The sequence below is a fragment of the Rhinatrema bivittatum genome, chromosome 1 (assembly GCF_901001135.1).
Source record: "Rhinatrema bivittatum chromosome 1, aRhiBiv1.1, whole genome shotgun sequence".
NCBI classification, from domain to species: domain Eukaryota; kingdom Metazoa; phylum Chordata; class Amphibia; order Gymnophiona; family Rhinatrematidae; genus Rhinatrema; species Rhinatrema bivittatum.
The window spans coordinates 446,527,581-446,551,147 of record NC_042615.1 but is presented as its reverse complement, the minus strand read 5'-3'; the positions used below and the strand labels follow the sequence as shown (position 1 = coordinate 446,551,147).

Here is a 23,567-nt window from a genome sequence, read left to right as displayed (position 1 = left end):
TCATCTTTCTGTTGACTGGAGGTACTGTACCCGGATGGCCCCCCGGCGGTACAAGAGGTCAAGAAAAACTCTGTGCACTGGTATTGCCATTACCTCCTTTGGAGCATCTATGAACTGTAAGATCTCCAACATCTTGTGGCGAGCGTCTTCCTCAGTTACCAGTGGAAATGGGATAGTTTCAGACATCTCCTTGACATAACTGGCAAAGGAAAGGTCTTCCAGAGGAAAATTACACCTTTCTTCCGGGGGTGAAGAGCAATTCATCGGAAGCTTGAGAGGAATAGTCCGAGGATGCATCCTCCCATGGATCATAGGCAGTTTCTCCTTCTCCTGCTGGGCTTCCTGACGGAGGCAGGGTGCCAAAGCCGAGAGGGTGGGAAGGTATCGATGGAGGTGGTACCAGCATCGAAGGATTCGGTGCTGGCATCAAGGTAGATGAGGTGCACTTAAGCACCGACAGCCCCGATGGTCCTAGAACGGGTTCCCGCATCAGTGGGTCTCATGCAGGGATCGGGCCGGAAGTCGCCTCTTCCTCCTCCGAGGATCCCAGGTTGGGAATCGGAATCTGTGGAGGCCTCGATGGTCGACTCGGTGCCAGTGTGTCCAGTGGCTCGGGTTGAGTTGGCAGGGCACCGATAAGGGTGTCCAAGTGCTCGAGAAGCCTAACATCGAGGGTGTCGGTTCCAGTGCCGGTATGGGGGCCAGCACCGGTGGCGATTGGAAGCCCCGAAGGCCATTCAGCACTGCTAGTTGGACCAGTCTGTCCAATTCCTCCCTAAAGGCTGGTGTGGACAACACTGTGCCAGGGGTAGGAGGCAGGCTTGGCGTTACTGGAGCCTCCACAGGAGTCTGCGGAGGCTCAGTACCCGGCACCGATATCGATGGGGAACGCCTCGGGGTCCCGGGTCCAGAGGAAGATGGGGGCTACTCTTCCCAGGCCCTCTACGTAGGTGGCTTTGGTGGAAATCGATGCCGCTGCGGTATCAGTGCCGGCACTGGATGGGGATGTGTGTCAGTGCTGGTGACGGTGTTTCCCTTGGTGCTCGGTCCTGTCCTTCGCCAGCACCTAGGATGATTATGCCGATGTCTTCGAAGGGGTCTGTGATAGATGGTCACCCACTCCACGGTGTTACTGGAGGGGCGTCTCCGAAGTAGATGGACCCTCTCCGGATGGCGCAACTCATGCTGGTGTTGATGGATCAGAGCGTTTTGAAGCAAACAGATGCTCCATCTTCTCCAGTCGAGCACGCTGGCTTTTGGGGATCATTTGTGCGCAACTGGGGCAGCGACAGATGTCATGCGAAGGCCCTAAGCACAAAACACAAACATTGTGCGGGTCCGTTACGGAGATAGTCCTCGGGCACTCGGGGCATTTTCTAAACCTGGTTGCCATGCCGAAAAAAAGTGGCACGCGGTCAGTGACCGTCAGGCACCAAGAGGTATGCCGCCGGGAACTGACCGCAAATCGCAGGAAAAACACTTACCGAGTGTCGGAGGGGAACGGAACACGATGGGGGACCCCAGTGAGGGTGAAATTAGGAAGATTGACTTCAAATTTTTCCATGAGGAAAAGTGTGAGGAAATTTCTCACAGAGCTCCTAAACCGCGAGACAACTTGCTGCACGGAAAAAAAAAGAGATCAAAGGGAGACCACGTGTGGCCACAGGGTTAGTAGCATGCTGGGTATGCTCAGTGTGCCAGTCAAAGTTCTAGTAACTTTGACAAAAGTATTCTGTCACAGGGTTCCATCTGATAATGTCACCCATATGTGAGGAATACCATCCTGCCTGTCCTGGGAGAAATGTTATTGCTCAGGTTCCTAGGTCATTGCTAAAACCTTGTTGATATTAATAATAAAAGCTGCAGCCTAATTATTCCAAATACTTGTGGAGTGCTCTCCCAAGCACCTTGCAATGAGCTAGTTGTGGCTGCCCAGGTTATTTCTTCATCATGATTAGAATTCAGCTCTGATACATGACTGCAACATTTCTGGAACTGGAGCTCATTTGCTATATCTGGAAAACAGAATGGATCTTTTTTATCTGTGGACTATAGTCTTGGATGGCCCTGGAAATGTTTCTTCATCTGCACACTGACTTAGAGCCATGAGAACAAAATATATATTTTAAATATGTATCCATTTTCAAACTCTATTACTTTGTGTGGATTTATATCAATGTATTCTTGTGTGTCAATTGCACAATTTATTCTCTATAGTTAATATGTTGTGAATGCTATCCAAATTCATAACATTCTTAAAACAAAAGAAATACAAGGCCTCTTTTTGTAGGATAAAATAAACATTTATGCTTTTTTAGTTGCTATAGTTAAGAATTTTCTTTACTAGAGGTAGTCATCTCTTATTTTATACCAATGCAGGATTGCTATAAAATGTACCATTATTTTTTATAATGATGGTTTGCAGTATTTTATATATTATATAGAATGGTGGTTGAACATTTGAATTTTTATTTTCTGGCGAGTAAATTTGATTTTGCTGACTTGCCTAATAATGCTTCTTTGATGTGCCTTACAAAAAAAAGATGTCTAAATGTATAAAAATGTATATTTACAGAAACACAGTAAATGCTAATTAAAGAACATGGATATGTAAGTTCACTCCAGTATATGTTTAACATATAAGCAATTACCATTTTGAAAATTAGCTTCTAATTTAGTCATCTAAATGGGGGATTTTCAGTTCTAAGATTGAACATTTAAAGGTTTTTTTTAAAATTAACTCTTTAGCCATCTAACCTCAGATGCTTCATGTCAGACTCAAATGGCCATCTATATACTTTTGAAAATTTAGTCAAGGTAAGCATGTAAAATAGGATTCTGGAATTGTAATACCACAAAGACAAAAGAGGCATTGCTGTTTAACCACATTATTATTATTAAGAAAAGATTCATAGATGTTATAATTGGGGCTTCTGATTTTAGGTTTTAACTGATAAACCCCAATAAAACACCTTCGATGCAAAAAAAATAAAATATGTGTTTATAAGATAAACACCAGAAAACACCACTTCCCCCAGTACTCTCTCACCCCTCCTTTGCCTACTCTGGATCCTCCATTTTGTTTTTTTGTGCCTTTTCCACACTGACAAATCCTGAGCTGCATAAATATATGTATCTCATTCACCTGGAAAAGGTACCCGACAATAGTATCTGTGAGCTAGAAACACAGATAAACACAGGGGTAGATTTTCAAATACCGCGAATAGGCGTACTTTTGTTGGCGCTCCAGGCGCCAACAAAAGTACGCTGGATTTTAGTTCCCTTCGAGGCCGCTCCGAAATCGGAGCGGCCTCGAAGGGAACTTTCCTTTGCCCTCCCCTCACCTTCCCCTCCCTTCCCACCTGCCCGGCCCTGTCTAAACGCTGGATTTTAGTTCCCTTCGAGGCCGCTCCGAAATCGGAGCGGCCTCGAAGGGAACTTTCCTTTGCCCTCCCCTCACCTTCCCCTCCCTTCCCCTCCCTAACCCACCTGCCCGGCCCTGTCTAAACCCCTCACTTACCTTTGTCGGGGGATTTACGCCTCCCGGAGGGAGAAGTAAATCCCCGCGCGCCGGGACGCGACCTGGGGGCGGGTCCGGAGGGTGCGGCCATGCCCCCGGACTGCCCCGGGCCGTAGCCACGCCCCTGAGCCCGCCCCCGGAACGCTCCCGACACGCCCCGAAAACGCCGCTGCGCTCGGTCCCGCCCCCCGACATGCCCCCGACACGCCCCCCTCCGAAAACCCCGGGACTTACGCGAGTCCCGGGGCTCTGCGCGCGCCAGTAGGCCTATGTAAAATAGGCTCACCGGCGCGCAGGGCCCTGCTCGCCTAAATCCAGCCGGATTTGGGCGGATTTAGGCGAGCAAGGCTCTTAAAATCCGCCCCACAGAGATTTGGTATCCCCTAAGTCTAATTAGCTTGAAAATAAACAACTAAATTTATAATTTTAAACACCTAAAATCAGAAGCCCTAGATATGTATGTATGTTTCAAAAGCATGATCCAATATACCATTTTTACAATACAGTTATGATGAAAACTATGCAAATTCATGTATCTCCAGTTTTATATAAAATAAAAGCTTTTCATGATGTTTTTCTGTTTGTGTGTGTGCTTACCCCTGATTTTACAGGCAGGAGAAATTAATTGAATGTCTTATGTTTGAAGGCTGTGAGGAATGAAGGCAGCTTGAGTGACATTAAAGGAAATGCAAGTTACCAAAACTAGAATGAACCCGATAGTATTTCTGAAAGTGCTCTAGTCAGGAGATGAAAAGCTTTATCATACTTAGCTTTAGATTTAATCCAACATGAACCCCTTTAGCAGAAAATGAGAAACGAAATTCAGTCAGGTGTGGGGAATGCTAAAATACTCAATGACTCTTTGAACCATTTACATCTTTTCAGAAGCGACTGACAGCTTTTTTGCTGAAAGCATTACCCATCAGGCATGAATATTTGTGAATGTCTACTCTAGCAATTTAGAAACCAAGGATTTATATAATTGTAGTACTTTTCTACCTGTCTGTATACCCACAGCCAAGTGACCAGATGTAAATTAGAACATTTTTGGTCAGTCATCTCTAAAATTCCATCACAATATATTTTGCTAATTCTTTTCCTGTATTTTGGCCAAACTGCAGAATTTCATCTATTAGAATACAGAGAACAGTTGAAAAACCTAAGATGCCCAAAATATGGTCAGCTAAACCTACTAGATGCATTACCGGGATAATGTACATATGTAGCAATGCTCCACATTTGACCGACAGTCTCTGGAACCAGAACTCTCACTCTCAAGTTCTCTGGGCCTACTGATGCTGGCACTGTACTGTAAACTCAGTGCCTCTACAGCGCAAAGCGGGTTTTAATATTTTAATTTGCGATTTCTATTCTGCCTTTCATAGCTTGTATGTCAGTCTTATAAGCAACACATGGGATATCGAAGTTCTTTTTTCAGGTGCTGCTGGCTCTTGCATTCCTCTATAGCCCTGTGGCCTTTTAGCTCTCAAGTGCTGTATACCAACCAACAGATAGCAACAGGCACTAGGCATAGCACTGCAGGAGACAAGCACTTCCTACTCTCCTCTGTGGCTACTTGCATCACTTAAATGGTGTGGTACCATGGTATGTTTACTCTAGTCTCTGCAGAGCATAAAGAATGATAGAAGGTAAGGTTTGTCTCTGCAGAGCATAAAGAATGTCTCTGCAGAGCATAAAGAATGTCTCTGCAGAGCATAAAGAATGATAGAAGGTAAGGTTTGTCTTTTTGCGGATGACACTAAGATCTGCAACAGAGTGGACACGCCGGAAGGAGTGGAGAGAATGAGACGGGATCTAAGGAAACTGGAAGCGTGGTCGAAGATATGGCAGCTGAGATTCAATGCCAAGAAGTGCAAAGTCATGCATATGGGGAGTGGAAATCCGAATGAACTGTATTCGATGGGGGGGGGAAGGCTGATGTGCACGGAGCAGGAGAGGGACCTTGGGGTGATAGTGTCTAATGATATGAAGTCTGCGAAACAATGCGACAAGGCGATAGCAAAAGCCAGAAGAATGCTGGGCTGCATAGAGAGAGGAATATCGAGTAAGAAAAGGGAAGTGATTATTCCCTTGTACAGGTCCTTGGTGAGGCCTCACCTGGAGTACTGTGTTCAGTTCTGGAGACCGTATCTACAAAAAGACAAAGACAAGTTGGAAGCGGTACAGAGAAGGGCAACCAGGAAGGTGTAGGATCTTCATCGGATGACGTATGAGGAGAGAATGAAGAATCTAAATATGTACACCCTGGAGGAAAGGAGGAGCAGAGGTGATATGATACAGACTTTCAGATACTTGAAAGGTTTTAATGATCCAAAGGCAACGACAAACCTTTACCATAAGAAAAAAATCAGCAGAACCAGGGGTCACGATTTGAAGCTCCAGGGAGGAAGATTCAGAACCAATGTCAGGAAGTATTTCTTCACGGAGAGGGTGGTGGATTCCTGGAATGCCCTTCCGGAGGAAGTGGTGAAGACCAGAACTGTGAAGGACTTCAAAGGGGCGTGGGATAAACACTGTGGATCCATAAAGTCAAGAGGCCGCCAATGAAGAGTGGGTGACTCGCCAGAATGATGGCTACTGCCTGGAGACAATAACTTTATTCAATAAACATACACATGGTTACTGTGACTCCAACATCGCTCTAAGCTTCAACAGCAAGAGGAAATGTGGAAAAAAGGATTTGCACTCACAAAGACGGGAGTAGCTGGCTTGTTACGGCGGTTACTACCCCAAACCAAATAAGCCTGATACTTCACTTTCAATGCATATCCAGCATAGTTCTCTGCTTCAACGGCAGGGGAGAAGAAAAACTGATACTTCACACATCCAGCAGAGCTCTCCGCTTCAACAGCAGGGGAGAAGAAAAAAAAGGGTTCGCACTCACAAAGCGGGGAGTAGCTGGCTTGTTACGGCGGTTACTATCCCAAACCAAATGTGCCTGATACTTCACTTTTGATGCATATCCAGCATAGCTCTCTGCTTCAACGGCAGGGGAGAAGAAAAACTGATACTTCACGCATATCCAGCATAGCTCTCTGCTTCAACGGCAGGGGAAAAGAAAAACTGATACTTCACGCATATCCAGCATAGCTTCAACGGCAGGGGAGAAGAAAAAAGGATTCGCACTCACAAAGCGGGGAGTAGCTGGCTTGTTACGGCGGTTACTACCCCAAACCAAATGTGCCTGATACTTCACTTTCGATGCATATCCAGCATAGCTCTCTGCTTCAACGGCAGGGGAGAAGAAAAACAACCAATAAGGGCTGTATAACATAGTCTGGGAAAAAACAAATGAGCATGGGTGTAGCTTGCTTATTGCAGCAGTTACTACCCCTACTACCCCTAACTAATCTGTTACAGTTTTGGCTGCAGTGCAACCGCCTCACCACCAGGGGTCCCTCTAGTGCTGGCTTTCCGGACAGGCCCAGTCCATCTTATCTGTCCACTCTGTGCTCTGGGCGTGTCCTTATAACCCTGCCTGACAGTTGCCTCGGTGCTTCGGCATCGAGCTCACCTGGGCTCCCTGCTCTAGCCTTGCGCGGCCTTCGGGCCTTTCCTTGCCTTGCCCTGCGCGGCCTTCGGGCCTTTCCTTGCCTTGCCCTGCGCGGCCTTCGGGCCTTTCCTTGCCTTGCCCTGCGCGGCCTTCGGGCCTTTCCTTGCCTTGCCTTGCGTGGCCTTCGGGCCTCCTTCCTCGTTGTTCTCACCTGGCCTACGGGCCTTCTGACCTGCTTGCTCTGCTTACGGTGTGTGGCCTACGGGCCTTCTGTGTGTGTGTGGCCTACGGGCCTTCTGACCTGCCCTGCTCTGCTTATGGTGTATGGCCTACGGGCCTTCTGTCTGTGTGTGTGGAGCCTACGGGCCTTCTGACCTGCCTTGCCCCGCTTATGGTGTGTGGCCTACGGGCCTTCTGTGTGTGTGTGGCCTACGGGCCTTCTGACCTGCCCTGCTCTGCTTACTGTGCCCTGACCCAGCCTGAACTTAGACTCTGCTCATTGCCGCCTGCCCTGACCCAGCCTGAACTTAGACTCTGCTCATTGCCGCCTGCCCTGACCCAGCCTGAACTAGACACTGCTTTTGCTGCCTGCCTTGACCCAGCCTGGAACCAGACTCTGTTTCTAGCTTCCTGTCTCTCTCCTCCTGGAGCCACCCTGCTGGGTGGTGTTCACGCCTCCTGACCGGAGCCCAAGCGTAACATAATCAAGCTAGATATTTCACTTGGATGCAGCTCCATCACTGCTCTCTACATTAATGGTGGGGGAGGAAGGGAAATAGAACCAAGAGCTAAGAGAAACAGATAAGTATGAGAGAAAAAATGTGTGAAGCTTGCTGGGCAGACTGGATGGGCCGTTTGGTCTTCTTCTGCCGTCATTTCTATGTTTCTATGTTTCTATGAAAGGGGAAAGGTAAGGAGAGGCGAAGAACAAAGGAAGTGGGGTGGAAGAGACAGAAAGCAAAGCAGGAGAGAGAACAACAGGGGAAGGGAAAAGAGAGAGTAAAAGGAGAGAAAATAGAGGAAGTGGAGAGAGAGCAAAGGGAGCATGAAAGAAAAGGGGGAAGTGAACAGAGAAGAATGGGGAAAAAGAGGAAAGAGAGAAAGAGGAGTGGAAATGCCTGGGGAAAAGAATCAGAGGGTACTGCTAGACAAAGGGGAAGCTTCACTTTTGTATCAATGCTGAGGGGCAGGACAAATGGCAGATAACACTGCTGCAGGAAGGAGATATGAGGTTCTTGTGCAGAGGAGGGATGAAAAGGAGCTCAAGCAGACCCAAGGAAATTAAGAAAAGCTGCAGAGGGGGATGAGGAATATAGGGGAGTATAACTGTAAGGAGGCAGTGGGTATTGCTCATTGCTTTTTGGTACATATGATAGAACATTTATTCAATTTTCTGGTATATATGATAGTGACACAAAACACTGTACAGATGCTGATGCATATTTCATGCAGGAAGGTACCACCACCAAGGAAGGGTACTATTCTATTTCCTTTGGTTCAGCGTTCTTATGTTGTTAAAACATACCTGCAGGAAAGGCATATCAGCACCTGCATAGTGGTTTCTAGCATTGTCATATGTACCAGAAAGAACTGAATGAATTTCTACTTTTAAGAGATTTCCTCTCCCACCAAATATTCTGGCTGGGATGTTGTTAAACCAGCTGTAAGGAACCTTGCTCCAAAAGCTGAGTCCTCCTTAGTGAGAAAATCCAACCTGTAATGTTTGGTAAAAGTATGTAAAGAAGACCATGTGGTTACTTTACAAATCTCAGGACATACTAACCCTACTTCTGCCCATTATGATGCTTGAACCCCTGCTGAATGAACTTTAATATTCTCTGACATCTGTATATTAGACAAAATATAGGCAGTGGCACTCGTTTCCTTTATCCATCTAGTTATTGTTGGCTTAGATGCTGCTTCACCTCTATGTGGTCCACCAAATTATATGAACAACCTGTTTTTTTCTGAACAAATTTGTTTCTTCTAAATATTTTATTACAACACGGCATATATCCAAATATTTTAGACTTCAATTCTTTCCTTTTCAATGCTCTTTTGCTGTGGCGGCCTGAATCCTCTCGCCTTCCTCTGGAGCTGTCCACTGATAGCTCATGTCCTCATGCAGCTTTAGAGTGATTGGCTCACTATAAAGAAATTAGCCTGAAAACTATTCTTCAAGTAAAACTTACTTAGTTTATCTTAGCACAGGCTTAAATGATTTCTAGATATATTTTCAGATCTTTCAGAACTTTAAAAGAACATTACGAATTATATTTAATCCATCTTGATTCATGGGATCAGCAATTTTGAAACTCCATCTCTGTCCATACTTACCCTTCTCTGAGCTAACCAGCCTTCTTATGCCTGCAGTAAAAGGGGGGGGAGGGGAGGCATGGAAATAAACTGTCCTTTAAACATGCGTTTACCCATATAACAATGTTTGATTTCTGCCTGCACAATGTGTGAGAACAATAAAAAACAAACAAACCAACTATGTGTTAGCATATACAAAATAAAACTCACCTGGTACATCTGAACCACATTAGTTCCCAGATATTTTGCTCCATATAGTATCCCATCTGGCCATTTCACCTGGACAACTTCACCTTCTCCTGGTGGGCCAAGCTTGAGACAGTCTCTGCTCTATTTAACAAAAAAACATGGCATGCCTCAAGTTAGTAAGAAGCAATAATACTTTTAATTAACTAGAATGGATTATAATGTCATAGAGGGATAGTATTTTTATTCTCATCATTTGAAATAACTAGAATTCTTGAAGGCTAGTATACCTTTTATTGGACAAACAAAAAAGATGTAGTTCTATGAGTGTTTAGGACCACATAAGTTACTTCTTCAAAACTCTGCACTACATTCCAATCATTACAACATGCTAACATTGGAAAAGGCATTTGAATTACATAAGAAATTCTACAGTTCATGTGAACAGAAGTTAACACAACCTCTACATGCCACAAATTTAATACAACTTTCTGCAATATTTAATTCAAAATTACTATTATTTGCAGATTTTGAAAATAATAAAACAAGTGAATAGGGGATGTGTAAAGGTTTGGGACACCCTTCCAGTTGATTCATTGTAGATGTGACCTGTTTCTCAAAAGATGCCTCCCTCACCTCCTGAGCCTATACTATACCAGTTACTAGGGACTTTGACAGGAAGCCAAACTGGGTAGTTTGGTAAGTGCTTTAGACTTATTTACTGAGCCTGGATATTCAGCTTCTCATTGTCCTGGCACCAAGAAAAGGAAAATCAAGCAGTTGTTATGGGTAAAAATAAGTGTTTTGCAGCCCTCCTCTTGAAACTTGCTCTGACAGGAAGAAAGCGTAGTTAAAACAGTTGTTTTTATATCTTGCAGCTGCTATCTTCAGAAACTACCACCAAAGGGATAACAGCTTGCAAAGATGAGCTGGTGGGAGTGAAACTGCAAGGAGAATAGGGAGTCATCAGACTCCAGGAGAGAATAAGAGCTGACAAAACAATGAACCAATGAGGAAAAAAAAGGGCTCCTGTAGAACTTTTGAGTCTCCTAGACTAGATCAGAAGCGAGAGAGAGCTAGTACGGTATGAGACACAAAGAGAGCAGATTCATGTCTTTGAGTGAGCTGAAGGACCTGCACATAAACAGTTCCAGAGATGGTGACCTGAGGGACATTTCTGGAAACTAGAGGCACCTTGAATGGACATAGTATCTGATGACTACACCTTGCTCCTCCACCTGGAAACCCACAGCTAAGAGAACTGAGTTTTTCTGAAGGGGTGTACCATTAGATGTGCCTGTCCTAAAGCCTATTGTTTGGAGGGACAACTCATGAGACAGGAAAATAAACCCACCAGTGCTGACACAGGTTACCAGCATTTGTTGACTTAACTGCATTACTACAGTGGGTTGTGCTGCTTCAGGAATCAGCTCCCAGGAGGTGGGGTCAAGCAGGGAATACGCGCCCAGGATGATCAGTCACAGAACAGTAAGCTGAGTGAGGATTGTGTACAAAAGACAAGAAAATAAAGCTTTAGCTTGCCACCACAGAACTCCAGCAATGGTCCCCACCAGTGAAAGCTATGTGCACATTTATAGTAACCAATCTTAGGGTATTCAATATTGTTATATTTATGCTATATTTACCGTTAAAATTGTTCAACCAGGTAATCAGTTAATTATTAAATGTGAATGAGACTAGAATATTGCCTGTATGAAGAGAGGTTCAGTGAATAGGATTTTTCCTTGTTTACTGTTATTGCTGCTTAGGATTCTCACTTTGCCAGTGTTTTCTCTCTCATTTAATCTTGCTTATCAGTAAAGTTTTCCAAAACTCGATTTGTGTGACCATATATTTACAGCTGTTGAAGCCAGGTGAATATCACTAGTTTGGAGTTTGTGTGGCAAGTCCCGGGTGTGATATTGGGGGGGGGGGGGGGGGGGGGGGGCTTTGTGATGAACCTGCAGCAGTGTGTAAGATTTTTTCTTCTTTATCTGCCCCTCCCTTGGCACAGGTTAACCTATCTCAGAGGGGTGGCTACATTAATAAGGACCAAAATGTTGATTGACTCATTAGGCCTTCTATTAGTCAGAAGGTGTTCCATGGTTTTGAAAGTAGATAGAACAAACTGAGTATTTGTTAAACCATAGAAACATGGTTTTGAAAGTAGATAGAACAAACTGAGTATTTGTTAAACCATAGAAACAAAGAAATGACGGCAGAAGAAGATCAAACGGCCCATCCAGTCTGCCCAGCAAGCTTTGCACTTTTTTTTTCCTCATACTTATCTGTTTCTCTTGGCTCTTAGTAACCTTTTGGTTCTATTTCCCTTCCACCCCCACCATTAATGTAGAGAGCAATGTTGGAACTGCATCTAAGTGAAATATCTAGCTTAATTAGTTAGGGGTAGTAACCGCCGCAATAAGCAAGCTTCACCCATGCTTATTTGTTTACCCAGACTATGTAATTCAGTCCTTGTTGGTTGTTGTTGGTATATAGATCCACTTTTCTTCATTCCCCCTGCCATTGGAGTAGAGAGCTATGCTGGATATGCGGGAGAAAGACCGATACTTCACGCATATGAAGTGAAGTATGCAAAGTGTGCAAACAAAACTTTGATAACCCTGAATCTTTTTGGAACAAAAATGATTTGGATTGATGAAACTAAAATTGAACTGTTCAGCCACAGCCACACAATATACATTTGGAGAAAAAAGGATGATGCATTTGAAAAAAAGAACACCTTGCCAACTGTTAAACACAGAGGTGAATCTACTATGCTTAGGGGATGTATAGCAGGCAAAGGAAACAATGTGTAGGTGAAGAAACATATATAGACATATCCTAGAAGACAATGCCCCAAAGTCGGTGAAGAAACTGATGATGAAAAGAAGTTGGATATTTTAGCAAGACAACTATTTGCAATATAGCTCAAAATCAAGAAAAGGAAAGAAGGATGAAGGTTTTGGAATGGCTTTCATGGCCCCAAGACCTGAATATTACTGAAAATTTGTGAGATCTCAAGCATGCAAAGCATGCATGCAGAATTGGTGCGAGGGTATTAGGTGTCCTAGGAAAACCTTATAGCTTTGTATAGCCACACTCCCCTCCACTCATGACCCTGCCTTCCCCTCACACAATTAAAAATTATGCATTTATAATAATAGATTTTACATGAAAAAGGACATTCAAAGTACATTCTTCTGAGGTAAAAAAATCACTTACAAAACCATGTATATTATATGTATGTGCACTGCTGTAGTGCTATCCAGAAAACCCTGCAAACAAGCAAAAACGAAACTTGGAACCTATATGGTATTAGGCTTACTGTAACACACTTTGAGTGTGGGTTTGGCCCTCAGAAAGCCTTGAGCAAAATGAATTACAATTACAATACAATAAATCTCCCTTACCAAAGCAACACTAACTTTCAGCATTCAAACATTAGGAGTAGCCTAGTGGTTAGAGCAGTGGGGTATGAACAAGGAGACCAGTGTTCAAGCCCCACTGTTGCTCCTTGTGACCTTGGGCAAGTCACTTTACCCTCCAATGCTTCAGGTACAAACTTAGGAGGTTATTTTCTAAGGACTTATTGCGTGCATTAGGGCCTTATTGCATGCGATAAGGCCTTTTCGCGGTGGTAACATTAGGGCCTTATTATATGCGATAAGGCCTATTCACGGTGGTAACATTAAAATTAGGGGGAAGGGATAAGAGTCAGGGTGGAGTTAGGGAGGAGTCAGCGGCTGCACTGCTGCCTGTGATAATGTTCGAAACAGTAGCGTGGGGAATAGCACCACCTTTTATGGCGGTGCTATGCCCGCGATAGCCTGCAGCCAGCCTCACCGTCATGGTGAAAAGTGGAATATAAAAATTTAAAAAATAAATAAACCCAACTTATGTATAGGCAACACTGTTATGTGACAAGATAATTTTAGGCAGCTAGCTAGATCCCCGGAAGACTTTGCAACATGAAGAGAGATATGGATCAGAAAAGGCCCCAATGATTGATGACTGTAGATCAATATATATATAGTACCTACAATTTAAGTACAAAGATTGTAATGACATTATCACCATGTTTGTTTCCCCCTTCATTCCTGAGACTCCCTGACACCAATGAGCTGATAAAGAGTTAAGATAACCTCAAAAGACATCTGGGGTCTCTTAACAACTGAGAAGATCAAAGACTAGTACTGAACTACCTTCCTGGTTGTAAATGTTATGCGTGCCTTCTGCGGCAGACCTGTGGCGCAGTCCCCTCACCTCTCTCCAGTGACTCCATTGCCTGGTCCCTCGTCTCTGGCGGCGGTAGGCCTCCGGCACCGGCTCTGTCCTCGGACCACCCCTGGTGCCTCCAGCTCAGCTACAGACCCTGGTATCTCCAGTCCACCTACCAATCCTGCTGCTCCGCGTTGGGCCTCTTCGCTTGGCCCACAGAGAGACGCTGCTATTTGGCGCTGCGCCCCTCCCTAGGCACGAGCGCTTGCATCACTGAAACTTAAATAGGGCTTGCGGCGAGCCTCGGCCCCGGATGATGACGTCAGCAGAGCACTGGAATGTAAGCCCAGGCTCCGCTCACTAGCTTTGCAACAGGTCTCCTTGCTGGTCAAGTACTCGTTGCCTCCTGAGAGATTCTTCTCGTTCCTGTGTTCCTGATCCTCGCTGACTCCTGTTCCTGGTTTCCTCGTTCTGGTTCTCCAACCTACCCTTGGATTGCCTTCTTGGATCTCGACCTCTTCTTTGCTTGACCACACCGGTGACTCTCTCCAAGCCCAGACCTCCGCTTTACCTGACTACGCCGTTGACTCTCTCCAAGCCCGGACCTCTGCTTTGCCTGACTTCTCCGTTGCCTCTCTCCAGACCCAGACCTCTGCATTGCCTGACTACGTTAGACTATCCCTGCACCCAGACCTCAGCCTTGCTTGCCACCACTTCCAGATTGCTGCCAGCCCTGACTCAAGCTTGCTCTATGACGCCTCTTCAGCCTAAGTCCTGGACTTGGCCTATTCAGGCTTTGGCCTACTCTTGCTCGGTTGCTCCCTGTCTGACTTTGTTCCTTTGACGCCCGGGTCTCCGGGACTCTACTTTGTCCAGTACAAGACTGTACAACACCCCTGCTGCTGTCTCTGGGCTGACCTTGATCCCTCCATCGATGACAATATATGGAGGCCCACCTACATCCAGCCGGCCCCGGCACCCAAAGCCTCAACCTGCGGGGAACGACGGCTGGTATTGGCGAAGCTCCAGTCAGTCTCCATCTCCTGGTCTGCTCCACCTCCCAACAGTGGGGACCCGTGGGGCTTGCCCTACAGGTAGCGCAACCCCACCTTGGGCCAATGGTCCACCACCAGCGCAACTCGCGCGCGTGCTGAGTCACAGGATTTAAAGGGCCCGTGGCAGGAAAGTTCCCCGCGGCCTGGGCTGATGACGTCAGGCTAGGCGGGTATTTAAACCCTGCCTCTCTGCTTCCAATTCACCTCAGCAGTGGGTCCTGCTCTCCTGAGAGTTGTCTGCATTCCTGACTCTGTCTTGCTTTGTTCCTGATCTCTGGTCCAGCGTTCCTGTTCCTTGCCTCTGGTTCGTGCCTTGCTCCTCATCCCTTGGTTTGCTTTCTCGGTTCTGACTCCTTGCCTGGTAGACTCTGCTTGATCTCCGCCTGCACTGACTCCTTGCCTGGAACTTGACTCTGATTGATCTCCGCCTGCCCTGACTCCCTGCCTGGTACTCGATTCTGCTAGATCGCCGCCGGCCTCTCCACCTGGACTCCTCAGACACTGCCTCTATCCTCTCCTACTTGTTCCATGCCTAGGAAGACCCGCGCCTAAGTCCTGCCAGCCCCGGTACCCAAGGGCTCAACCTGCGGGGAACGAGGGCTGGTATAGGTGAAGGTCCTGTTGGGTCTTCTCCCCCAGAACCGCTGCCCGACAACAAGGACCTCCAGGGGCCACCCTCTGGAGGTAGCAACAACCTCATCTCGGCTCAAGGGTCCACTTTCCTAACAGCATGATTGGTTGTTATTTCATAGTATACTATTTGTGGTATACATGAAACAGTCTTAGTATTTATTCATTTAAGAATATTTATATTCCACCTTACTCAGGCTAAGAAGTTTAGAACAGATTACAATTTAAATCAGAACAAGTATCTAATGCACATCACAGACAAATCAATTTCTAAAATCAAAATCGTTTAATCAACCAGAATCAAATCAAGTCTGTCTTAGACCTCAAATGCTTGGGAGAAATAAAATGCTTTGAGCTGCTTCCTAAATAAATGTTAGTCTGGGATCTCCTGAATTGCAAAGGGCGCAGCATTCTACAAAATTGACCCTGCAACAGAAAATGCATGCTGTCAGTTTGAAACAAAGTGTACACCATGAGAAGGGACTGTTAGCAACTTATCTATACACCTCAAAGCAAGAACAAGGCTATGAGGCAGTAAAAGATCCTTTTAAGTATCAAGGCCCACACCCATCAGTGCTATAGAAACAAGTGCTCCTATCTTAAAATTGGTCACCAGTATAGATCAGAGCTAACCAGTATAGTTTTATATGCTGTATTATTTTGTTGTGTTTTATGTATTTTATTTTATTATAATCCACCTAGAACAGGCCCTGGCAATAGGAGGAATATAAATGATTATAAATAAATAAATAGTTCACCTAATTGTCGAGTAATATGATTCATACTGGGCTTTACAGTAATTAGCCTGACAACAGCAGTCCACAATAATTGAAGTCCCGAAAACTATTTTTCACCAAGTCGACAGGGAATGCATTGACGTAGTCCCTAGTATTCAATACTATGGCCTGTAGAACTATCTGAAAGTTAGCAACAGAATGTATTTAAGTTTGCATAAAATCCTCAGTGTATTCAAAACTAACTTCAAAACTGCTTGAATCTGTGATTCCATAGCGAGCTGAGTATCTAACAAACCCCTAGTCACGTAGGGATTAATTTTCAAAACATTTACATGAGTAAAATTAGCATACATACTCGTAAGTAGCTTATACTTTTGCTCATACTGTTTTAAAACATAAAAAATACAGGCATATTTTTGATCTCGCATGCATATTTATATGCAAATAAAAGGGTTGATCTTTGGTGGGTCCCAGAGCTACAGGCACAAATTGCTATTTTATAAGAGACTTCCCTATACATTTGTCAGCTTATTCATGTAATTTATAACCTAATTATCTTGCACAACCATTGATGGATGGGATGTCTGGGTGAACAAGGAAGAGTTCAGAGTGAAGAACTCGGAGGGTCTCCATACCCTGGAGAAGGACTGGGTGAACTGGTGAATTTGGCAAACTGGTGATTTCAATTATACATGCAGAGTTTAATATACCAACTTCCACAAGCAAACATGTTTTACATAAGCAAGTCACACATTTTTCATGTGTAAAATAGGTTTTAAAAATAGGTTTCAAATGTACCATATATATGCATGTATGTTAAGGGGTAGCCATACTCATATTTGATAATCTGCATGTACCTCATACGTGCAGATTATAAAATAGTGTCGTAGATTTCCGGGTGGCCATATACGCAAATATAAGGGGCCACATGGAGTTGTTTGAAAGTCCTCCTCCCCCCCCCCCCTGTGTACTACTAGAAAGAAATACTTTACTAGTTTGATTCCTTTACTAATTATTCATTTATGAGTTCCATTTACTGTGGAGAATAGGCCTTATTTTGTTATACTGAAAATGTTCTCCCCTTAATAATCTTTTAAACCGTTTCATTGTCTGTTGCATCTTTCGTTCTGGTACGCTGGAAGTTAATTTTCTAATTAGGTTGATACTTCTATCAATTATTTATTGAACAAGGCTTCATTGTGCTTTTTTGTTCACATAGTTTGGTTTGCTGCTTTGAAAACATACTCTGCTAACAGACTCCTTTCATTAATGATTGTTTAAAGAAGCAGTGCCTCCAAGTGGAACATTCAAAAAATAACTATGTCTACACTCACTCCCAGAAATTTTCTGTCTTGCATCTATTATTTTCTTTTTCATAGTAGTTTTTATTCTATAAAATGAGTATCTTTGCACATCTATTTTCCATTGATTTTAAAGGGAGAATTTCAACACCAGTTTGCTGGCTTGAAACTCCCCACCGCCCACCTCCCAAGAAGAGGGACTTGTAAATACAATGAAAAAGGTACATTGTACTATTTTACCAAAACGTTTAATTTACACAGCAAAAAAAAGCTTCCAACAAAGGTGAAAAGCCCAATTTCACATTTTCCACCTCTCTACTAGTTGGCATTGACCCCATGATTTTTTTTGCCAAGTGCACCTACAATAGTCTTACACTCAGACATGCTGTTCTGATTTTTTTGTATTGCATACCAGTCCTGGTTTTTTCCCTAGGGAGGCATTTTTTGGGGGTTTAAACAATTTACTTCCAACCTGTACTAGAATTTTGCATTTCCTGTCAATCCATTACAAAAAGCATGCATTCAAAATTGTATTGCAGTTTCACTTGTGTACATTGTGATACCTTTTAAAAGATATACAAAAAAAGATAAGGCATTATATGAAATTTCAAGACCATACAGGCCCTTTCTGCAAATCTAATCCTTTAAAAGATATCACAACCTAGTGAGACTCTAGACCAATATGGTTGGTAGAACTCCACTACAGCTTCACTTGTTAATGCAAAATGAATAGAATTGTTCAATTCCACTTGCCCTACTACTTTTAGGAAGTAGCTACAGATTGGATCGTTATCTCACAGAGGTCAAATTAAAAATAAAGTACCAAAGTTGATGTACAAGCCACTTGAATCAAATGCACTACTATATGAACACACTTGGATAAGGCCCTAATGCATGCACTAAATATTGCAATGCATGTTAGTATGCAAATTAACATTTAGTATGCAAGTGGGAGGAGTTGGGGAGGAGTTAATGGAAATGAGAGTCTGGTAGCGCAGAATGTGATAGAGTAATGCACCCTAAGATGGGATTTAATGTAAGAAATAACTGCACTTTTTTTTACGGTATGGTGAAAAAAACTTTTTATTGTGCACCTGTGGCCATTATTGCAGATCGCAGCTATCATCATGGCAATTATTGCATGTGATAAAAAGAGGTATTCTATCAGACACATCTACCAGGCCCAATAAGAACAACTGTTCTTACCTGGCCTGTCTTCCTAAACCCATAATGTTTGTGGCAAGTTTATCTGTTGGGGTATACTGAATGCTTCAGGAGGCTAAGAGGAACAACAACAACCACAAGAACAGGCAAGGTCAGTGCCAACCTCTTCTAAGGAAGTCCCTGCACCGGAGGCCGAGTCACTGTCTCAGGAGGGAGAGGGTCAGGGCCCACGGCAGCGCCTGGCACGCAGGCGGTCACAGCGGAAGAGATACAGGGAGCGCATCTTTCCTTGCCGAGCCTCATTGCTGGGTATGCCAGAGGATTATGTAGTTAGCAGGTATCACTTCAGCTATCAGGCTATTCTGGAGTTATATGATGAAATCTGAGGGCATCTGGATGCGGTCACAGAAAGATCCCACGCTATGCCAGGCCTCACCAAACTATTGGCCACCCTGCATTTCATAACAACTGGCTCCTTCCAAACAACAGTAGGGGTCATGGGGGGACTGTCCCAAACCACTTTTTCCTGCTGTCTGGACCAGGTCATAATAGCTGTCTCTGACCGCGTTAATCACTACATAGCATCTTCTCAGGACAGGCAGGACTTAATGGACTTAAAAAGAGGCTTTTACGCCTTCACAAATTTTCCCAATGTTCTGGAAGCAATCAACTGCACTCAAGAGGCCATCATCCCACACCGTGATAGGGAAGAGATCTTCTACAACAGAAGGCTCTTTCACTCCATCAACATGCAAATAGTCTGTGACGCTCAAATGCTCAGCCTTGACATGGTGGCCAGGTACCCGGGAGCTGCACATGATTCCTTTGTACTTAGGTAATTGAGCCTGTGTGAAAATTTTGAAGATGTCTTCTACAGTGACAGTTGGCATCACTGATACTTCTTTCTCTATTCCATCTCTGGATGGGGAGGGGGGGACGGTGGGGGATGTAACGGCATCACTGATATGACAAGTGGCTTGTACACTTATCTCTGCAGGCCACTGCTCCAGGGCCTGCCTTTTTCTCCCCATGATGCAGAGGCCTACTAATCTTCGAGGGCAAACAATGTATTAGCCATAAAGCTTGGAGTGTAAGCAGGCACTATATAATTTCTGTGTGTTCACTTTCAAAAGTGGCCTGTTCCTATCCTCCCATTTGGAGCAGTTTAAATCTAATTGATTAATCACAAGCTTGAAGTGTCCACACTACTGGTACTGCCAGATCACATGTGGCTTGTTAGTGATGTGTCAGGCAGTATGTCGGTCAAGAAAAGTTATGCCCATCATGCAGCTAAACTAGAAGCAGTGGCCTGTGCATTTTGGGGACAAGGCATATTCCTTGTGTCAGGGCTCACAAATTGGTATCTCTGGAGGAAATACTGTAGGGCAGGCAGGGGCTTGCCCAATCAGACCATGAGGTAGTGGTTTTTCTGCTAGGACAGTTGTAGCAGCTCTTATGTATTGCTTCAAAGTTGGCTGACTGCTATGAACAAGTAGCCTTAGCTGGTTGTGAGGGCCTGGCATGGATTTGGTTGGAATACCCTGATGCGATTTAGTAGTCTGGAAGATCTGAGCTAGACTCGGCTACTGCTATCTTGGACATATCCTGTTCCAGAACAATGTGGCATGCACTTAGGGTAGGAAAATAGGCTTTTAAGGCTCAGGCTAAGCTATGGGGTAGTTACTACTGTCTTATAGCATGCTATGGGGCCGATTTTCAATTTTACGTGCGCAGGGTACATTTGTGTGCGCTACCCGGTGCTGCCTCCCGCCATGCTCCTTCAAGGTACCTTAGGGCGCGCGTACGCACGCCGCCCTCATCTTTATTTCCACGTTGGCACAAACCTCAGGGGCGCTCCCCTGATATGATGTCACGCTGCCCGCATATTTAAGACTATAGTATTTGCTAGCTCATCGAGTTAGCAACGCTAACCCTACGGATGGGATTCGCTCTCCATACCGAAGCTGCTCTGTCACTCTAGTGCTATCTGGAACTCTTATACCCTTTAGGTTTGCTAACGGGGTATCCGCTCCTCGGGGGCCTCTTCTGCTTCTTTCAGGTGCTATCAGGAAACCGGTACTCGCTCCTCGAGGGCCCATGTTCCCTGAGTCGCTGCCTGCATCTTCAAACCTTTCTACTTGGAAGACCTCACTAATATTTTCCATCTGTGAGTACAACTACCATCTATTCCACAGTATTGCTTCACTGGAACCAGGTACTCACTCCTCGAGGGCCTGCCCTCTGTTCCGGTGACAGACCTCTCGTCTAGTGGAATCTCTGTTACTGCTCCGTGAGTACAATACATCTGAGTCTCTCTGCTCTAAGGGATCAGGTACTCGCTCCTCGAGGGCCTGCTCTCCCTGTCTCTGAGCTTCTTCTAATTCTACCTGGGACTCTGAATGCTTCTTATTGTGTACTCATAACTCTCAGTCTCTTTCCACTACAGCACAGCCTAGCAGAGGATTCTCTGTTCCAGCGTTCTGTGGGAGACGTGCCGGGCACAACATCCACTACTCACTACTGCCACCTCTGGGGGTTTCCAAAACTGTTTAATAAAACGATTCAAATCTGTGTTTGTGTGTCCAGAGTCTAGCCTGACACTGTGGTCCCTCACGGGACTGCCCCCCCGTGGGCGTAGTCAGCTGCCACAGTGTCCAAGGATCCATCCAAACATCAATAACAATAACAGGTGCACACTTGTGCACCTTGTGTGCCGAGCCCAAGGGAAGCCCCGATGGCTTTCCCCGTTCCCTCCAAGGCGAACTTTTCTACCGCTCCCCCCCACCTTCTCCTCCCTTCCTCTATCTAACCCACCCCCCAGCCCTAACTAAATCCCCCCCTACCTTTGTTGCAGAAGTTACACCTGCCCGAGGCAGGTGTAACTTGTGCGCGCCGGCCAGCTGCTGGCGCACCATCCCCCGGCACAGACCATTGTGCCGGAAGACTCGGGACCGCCCTGGGACCACCCCCGGACAGCCGCCCCGCCTCCGGACCACCCATTTTTGAAAGCCCTGGGACATACATGCGTCCCAGGGCTTGTGCGCGCCGCCGAGCCTATGCAAAATAGGCTCCGTACGCGCAGGGGTAGGTTTTCGGGGGTTACACACGAATCTTACGCATGTAACCCTTTGAAAATCTACCCCTATGGGTTGCCAGCCAGATATGCAAGATATTGTGCTGTGCTTGATGCCCTATATCTGTCTTTGCCGCAGGAGATTCTAGGTAAGGTTGCAGAACCTAGCTTCACATCCCCATTACCATTCCCAACACACCGGCGGAGACAAGGTACAACAAGATCTTATGTTCTTCCTACTGTGTCATCGAACACATCTTTGGAGTCTCAAAAGTAGATTTTGCTGTTTGGACAAAATGGGTGGAGCTTTAATGTATACCCCACCCAAAGTAGGAGATTTATTTATTTTTGTTTTTTCTATACCGACATTCCTGTAGAAGTACAAATCATATCGGTTTACAATGAAACTTCAATTTCGCTCTAAGGCGGTACATGGAACAATGTTAAAGGAGATATAGTGTTGCTCTGTTGTGTCTTCCATAATCTCGCTCTATGCCATGGGCTATTAATGGAGATACTTCTGGATCTCCCCCCGGATCTTCCATGTGTCCCCGCATGAGCCGAGGATACCATGCTGAGTGGCAGCCAGCTTCGGAAAAACCTTATACAACACTACTTTGCCTGTTAGGCCTCACTTACCCCATCCCTGTCCAGGGAAGGGAGGCTAGTAGAGTGTTTGATGCTGCTCTCCTCTCCATCATATTTTTTTCACTCACTACTCCTCTGGCTGGGTCAATGTGTAACAGAAAACATGTATGCCTACGTAGGATTCCTTCTGACAATGAAGCAGTAGGCTGAACTTGAAAAACAGTATTTTCTGTGTGACAGCGACACTAAAAGAGGCATGTGTCACAAGAGAGTTTGTATACAATGGCCAACACAGAGTACATAGCTTGGCCTAGCTAGTGGCGTTTGGCTTGGCAAGCCTCCCCATCGGACTCTGTCCTGGCCCTCACATGTGGACAAGATAGTGCCATAGGTGTGATGGGACTCCAGCTGGGCCTCAAGCATGGTAAGCAATTGCTCTAGAAATTAGAGATGTGAATTGTGTTCCAGATCGTCTTAACGATCAGATTCGGCTGGGGGAGGGGGGGAATCTGATCGTTAAGATATGTGAATTGGAATCGTTTCCGATTCCAATTCACATCGCTAGGGAGGCCCGCGCCGCTATAAAAAAACAAACCACCCGACCCTTTAAATCGACCCCCCCCTCCCGACTCCCCCAAAACCTTTTAAGATTACCTGGTGGTCCAGGGGGGCCTTGGGGAGAGATCCAGGGGGGGGGCCTCGGGGAGAGGAGAGATCCAGGGGGGCCTCGGGGAGAGATTTTGCGGCATCAGCTGTTCTGAAAAAAAAAAAAAAAGGCGCCGATGCCCCTTTGCCCTTACCATGTGACAGGGTATCCGTGCCATTGGCCGGCCCCTGTCACATGGTAGGAGCACTGGATGGCCGGCACCATCTTTAAAGATGGAGCCGGCCAGGGGCTGATGAGTAAAGTGGCCCGCGCCACCATGTGACAGGGGCCGGCCAATGGCACGGATACCCTGTCACATGGTAAGGGCAAAGGGGCATCGGCGCCATTTTTTTTTTTTTACAACAGCTGATGCCACAAAATCTCTCCCCGAGGCCCCCCTGGATCTCTCCCCGAGGCCCCCCTGGACCACCAGGTAATTTTAAAAGGTTTTGGGGGGGTCGGGGGGGGGTGTTGATTTAAAGGGTCAGGTGGTTTGTTTTTTTTTGTTTTTTTTTAGCGGCGCGGGCCTCCCTAGCGATGTGAATTGGGTTGGGAGGGTGGGGAGGTCGATTTAAAGGGTCGGGCCTCCCTAGCGATGTGAATTGGATCGGGAGGG

The 23,567-nt window shown here is 45.5% G+C and overlaps 1 protein-coding gene across 6 annotated transcripts in view; it reads right to left on the bottom strand.

Annotated features, from left to right (window-relative positions):
- Positions 1-23,567, bottom strand: part of KDM4C (lysine demethylase 4C) — a 1,194,550-nt gene that overhangs the window by 18,857 nt on the left and 1,152,126 nt on the right. For all 6 annotated transcript variants that reach the window (XM_029605175.1, XM_029605140.1, XM_029605184.1 and 3 more), the window contains one exon: positions 9,561-9,680. In XM_029605175.1, coding sequence (XP_029461035.1) covers positions 9,561-9,680 — 120 coding nt within the window. The remainder of the gene's footprint in view (positions 1-9,560; positions 9,681-23,567) is intronic.